The following is a 5668-nucleotide window of genomic DNA, read 5'->3' on the forward strand; positions in this document are numbered from 1 at the left end:
GTTCAGACGTGTGCTCTTCCGATCTTTTATTTTTATTAAAATATATTAAAATATTAATATTTTTTACATAAAAAAAATTTCATTAGAAAAAGAAATATTTGAAAAATCGATAGTAACTTTAAACAGACAAATTGAAAGCTACAGTATTTAGTAATTATTTCAGTAATAAACAAATTTTCTTAAAGGCACACTAATAGGGACACTTACCCTAGAAGATAATTTGCAAGGCTATCAAATCTGATTGTGAGACTCAGAAACAATTTTTGGAATACCTTATCACCGAAAAGGACGTGATATTTAATGAGGAAGAAACTTAATGAAAAATTCATTCCAACTGAATTTAATGAAGATAAACAAACAAAAATAACTTCGAATTGGTGATCAAAATGGGGAGAAGAAATAAATTTTGAGATTCAGAACAGTATTTCTCAAAAGGACACTCGAGCACATTACGCACCTCATATTGAGACTAAATTGCTAAATGATATTGGTACGATTGTTTTATGGAGTAATATATACACAGATAAATTTGGTTACGGACGTATACCAGCATCGAACGCTTCAGTTGAAAGTGAATTCAACAAGTTAAAAAATTTAGTTATTAATAAATCTTTAAGAGTAGATAAATTTGTGGAAGAAAATATTAAGTATTTAAACGGACGAGTCATTATAGCAGATACTAATATTCCTAAAAAAAAATTGATCAATCATGGAATTCGGATTTAACTGATAATCAAGATATGTCTTCGATCTTAAATAAAACTTTGAATGAAATCTCAATTGAAAATAAAGCAACTCTTGATTCGACAGATAATGATTCATTAACAACCGATATTGATTTGGATGAATGTGTTAGTTCATATATGTCTGACAAGAAAAATGTCGAGACAAAAATAGGAAAGATAAACCCAAGAAAGAGAAAAATTAAAAAGGATTTGGAAAATAGTTTAACAGATCCAGAAATCACTGCTTTACGAGAAATAGAAAATTGGAGAGAAAAAGCCACCAGACAAGAAAAGAAAAGAAAAGCAAGCAAATATTTAGGTCAACGAATGGATGAAATCTCAGACATTTTAAAATCTAAACCAATAAAAAAGACAAAAATACCTCTCTTAAAAAATGGTACTTGTCTTACTTTACAATCAATAAAACTAGGAGGCAAATCGATGGTAGTCACTAATACATGTGCATTTGATAGTTTATGTCAAAGTCTTTTGATAGCATGTTACATTTCAAATGTTAGATCATTTATTGAAGAAAATGCATCATGTATACCACTATTTAACACGATAGTTAATATTTTAAAAACAGGTTTGTTTAAATATATTTATTTATTTTATTACTAATAATTAAAATATGTAACATATAAAATTAAGATTGATTGGATAAAACAAGATATCTCTTTCAAAAGTATGCATATTTTGTAATTTTGTAGGTTGGTTAATCTGCCTAGCAGATTTGAATATGCTTAAATATCCTTTTTCTTTGATAAAAGATAGTATTAGAACTTAATGCTTAAAAGTAAAACGAGTGTTATTCCCGTGATAAAACAAATGATATATCGTTCTAAAATTAAACTTTTATCATTGGAAAAAATTCGTATTAAAAAATTATATACTGTTTACATTATTATTTGTAGCTCGAATTATTTGTAAAAAAATCGCGATCCAATTGGAGTAGCAAATTAAGTAATTTTTACACTAAACACAATTTTTGCTAAATGATTAAAATAAGTTAATCATAAATGACATTCGATTTTACAATAGAAATTTTTGATGATTGTAATTGGTTAACTGTCTATACACAATTTTTTTAGAAGTAATTTTTTTACAGTAAGTACAGAAGTAATTTTTATTACATCAAAGACATATCGTTTACGTACTAATATATTACTAAATATATTTGGTACAAGTGTTCAAGGAAGCATAAATCTCGTTAATTGTTATTGTAGTGTTGCATATATAACGAATAAAACACTTCTTCTGATATGGCTACCGCCCCCACGAGAGGTTATACAGCCTAATATTGGTGATATTTCATCTTACCGGAGCAGGGCCGGAGGGGCGGAATTTGAGTAAGATTTTACTAGATAATAATGTCTAGGAATTTTAGGTATTTATGAATTAGAGTACATAGCCTGGGGGGGGGGGGGATTTTGAAGCATGGGGAATATGTCTGTAGTGTTTGTAAAGAAATTTTTTAATTATAAAGGCGCAGAATTTTTGAGAGCTATGGATGCACAATGGACAATGGAAGATAACATGATTGATATCTTGCCTGGACTCGCCGCATGGGCACTCGGGAGAATCAACGATGTTTTTTCTGAACAAGCTATAGTTTAGATTATAATGATTGCTCCGGATGCGAGATATACTGACAATTTCTTCCCTGTTTAAACCTTTATTGAAATACCATGTTTTTTGAGAATCATTCAGGTAAAGCTCGGAGTATTGCGTGCCTTTAACAAGAGAAATTTCTTCCAGATAGTGTTTGTAAGAATTTGTTTGATGTAATTTTGCCTCCACTTGGAGATCAGAGAAAGGAACCTCAAACGCAGGTTTGGCACTTCTTGTTGTAGCCCACTTCGCAAGGCGATCCGCCTTCTCGTTGCCGGGAATCCCCTTGTGTGCTGGGACCCAGCAGAGGATGATTTTCCTTCCTTCTCTTTCCGCAGCGATGAGTTTTTTCTTGATCCGATGTATTAGGTAGTTACCTTGCTTGTGATCCGATGAGGCGAGGGCCATCAGAACACTCCTGGAGTCTGTGAAGATATTAGCTTCGGTAATATTCAAGTCGATAATTGCAATGATTGCATGCAATATGGCCCATACCTCAGCAGTGAAGATAGAGACAAATGAAGGAAGCTTGTGAGTTATTATGAAATCAATGCTGGGAGAGTAGATGCCAGCAGCTCCGACTGGGGAATAATCTGATCTGGAACCATTTGTGTAAAAAGACGTAGCCTCAAGCGATAGTTCTTCAAAATGCTCTTCAAACTTGGCGCGCGCGATGTGTGAAGGAGTGTCTTTTTGTATATCTGTTAATGACAGGTCGATGTCTTTCTTGTAAATAGAGAGTTGATAAGTGTCGTCGAAAGCCGGTAGAAACGTGGAGCGATGTATTCTGTCTAGGACGTGCTTTGTAGCACAGTATCTATCGTATACGGGGAGGGTCTTCCTAGCTTTTTCTCTGACCGCATCGGAGTGGGTGGAGATGTCAATGCTTCGTAGGCTGCGAGTGACAATACTAAATTTATGGGAATATACCTTATAAAGATATTTATCTATGAGATATGTGAATCTTATCTTTAGAGGAACTTCCTTGGCCTCCGTCAACATGACGTTTATTGGCGTAGAGATTCTATATCCCAGAGCGATCCTTATGGCTCTGAACTGTTGTCTCTCGAGTTTCAAAAACATCGCCCTATTATCTACGAAGCGAAAAATTAAACTGCCATATTCAATGGCACCTCGCAGCACAGCGCGATATATACTAAGCAGGGTGTCGGGGTGCGCCCCCCATGAAGTGCTCGCGAGTGATGCCAGCACGTCCGAGACAGCTTTGCCCTTGCGCACCAGGTGCTTCGTGTGAGTCTCTCCCCTCAGGGCAGGGTCCAAGATGATACCCAGAAAACGAACAGAGTAAACTCTGGGAACAGACTCTTTGTTAATGAAAAGCGCAGCGTTAGAGGGGATCAGCTCTGGTCTTAGAGAATAACATCCATTTGAATTTGCTGGGTGAGAGCTCTAGGCCTCTAAATTGTAAAAATTGCCAAACTTTATCTAAAGCCGTTTGCTGGCATTCAAAAGCCTTTACAATGTTTTCCTCTGTGGCGAACAGTACAATATCATCCGCATATTGTAATATATGTACGCCTTGCGGGATGCATTTAACGATTTTTCTAAGATATAAATTGAAAAGAATCGGGCTAAGGGTAGAGCTCTGCGGAGTGCCTTTAAAGGAGAAGAAGGGGCCATATAAAGTACCCTTCTTGACAAAGAAGATCTTTCTTTTAAAGATTAAATTCTCAATAAATTTACGACATCGAGCCGGGATGCCAACGTCCGACAGATCCTGTAACAATATATCAGGGCAGACGTTGTCAAAAGCACCCTGTATGTCTAAAAAGACAGTTACAGTGTGCATGGAGCGCAAGAATCCAGAGTGTATGTAATTTGAAAAAGCACATAGATTGTCTGCACAAGACTTTGCCGGCCTGAAACCGAATTGAAAGTCCGGTATAATGTGACGAGATTCCAAAGCCCACCGAATTCTGAAATAAATGACTTTTTCAAGTATCTTGAGAAAACAGGATATCAGAAATATAGGTCTAACACCGCCTCCATTTTTGGGAATAAAAATTACAAGAGACGTTTTCCAATCAGCTGGGAAATCGCCCGTTTTGAAGATGGAGTTAAATAACTGAAGTAAGCTATCTTTATATTCTTGGGGGAGTGAGTTAATAAGATCATAGTCTATTTGGTCCAGGCCAGGAGCCGATTTAATCTTGGAAGAACTCATCGCTTGGTTGAATTCTTCGATCGTAATTTCATCCAAATCAAGGACAGTATTAGGGTTGAGTGCGTTCATGGATATCATATCTTTCATGGATAGTCGGTTATCATGTAGGCATGAGTCCGGGTAGAATTTAGAGATTGCCTGCTTGATTATGGCAGAGGATGCAGCACAGGTGAAACCGTCATTATGATCCCCAAGATTACGTCTTTTAAAGAATTTGACAAGACTCTAGCTTGGCAGTCGGAGTCTTGCTGTCGAAAGATTTACATAGTTCTCTCCATTTCTGTTTTTTAATTTTTTGAAGCGATTTGGTAGTAGTCGCGCAAAAACTCTTGTAATTGGCTAAATTGGTCATGATGGGATTTTCTTTAAAAAGTGCCATGGCTTTCCTCCTGACGTCAATTAACGCTTGGCAGTTCTCACCAAATGGAGGGAGACTTGAAATTCTTTGCCAAAATCGAGTGAGGCGTGTTTTTCCTGGGATGAATAGCTGCAATGTGAGTCTTAATGAATTTTATAAATTTCGAGTAGCATGTTATAGTGTCCGCATCGTTCGACCCGACAGTAGGCAGAGAGCTAGAATCTTTGAGAAGACGAGAATTTAACTGTGCTTTTAACAATTTGTTAAGCCTGATTTTATAAACGAATCTTTTTTGAGGGATGTAATTGCAGTTCAAGCTGACCGACACCGGAAAATGGTCGCTACCAGCAGTATCCTGCATACAAGTAAATGAGCAGAGAGGGACAAGTCCGGCCGTTGCGATGGCGAGGTCTATAATCAAAGTCGGAGACCCTGGGAGGGTGAGAAGGGTCGGACTTTCGTCATTCAGAACTAATGAATTGTTGTTTTCAATTAAATTGGCCATGGCAGTTCCGATTCCGTCCGTTCTACCGCATCCCCAGGAAGCATGATGCGCATTGAAATCGCCTACGAGGAGAACGTGTTTATAACTGTTTAGCAGATTAAATAAAGCAGAGAGCGCCGAAGAAGGAGTGCGTTGACCTGGATAACGATATATATTAAAGATATGCACAGGTTTCCCGAAACACTCCAGACGTATACCGATTATTTCTAAAGATTTGTGAAAGTTGAAGTTGTCATTGAGCTGTATAAAATTGAGATTGTTACTTATTATGATAGCTATGCCAC

The 5668-nt window shown here is 36.7% G+C and overlaps 1 protein-coding gene across 1 annotated transcript in view; it reads right to left on the minus strand.

Moving 5' to 3' along the window:
* The window catches only part of LOC105461018, a 26677-nt gene extending 23258 nt beyond the window's left edge, over positions 1-3419 (minus strand). Inside the window, exon 1 of the mRNA XM_011707515.1 lies at positions 2278-3419. Coding sequence (XP_011705817.1) covers positions 2278-3419 — 1142 coding nt within the window. The remainder of the gene's footprint in view (positions 1-2277) is intronic.
* Positions 3420-5668: the final 2249 nt, after the last annotated feature.

This window comes from Wasmannia auropunctata, unplaced genomic scaffold (assembly GCF_000956235.1).
Source record: "Wasmannia auropunctata unplaced genomic scaffold, wasmannia.A_1.0 LD336101.1, whole genome shotgun sequence".
NCBI lineage: Eukaryota > Metazoa > Arthropoda > Insecta > Hymenoptera > Formicidae > Wasmannia > Wasmannia auropunctata.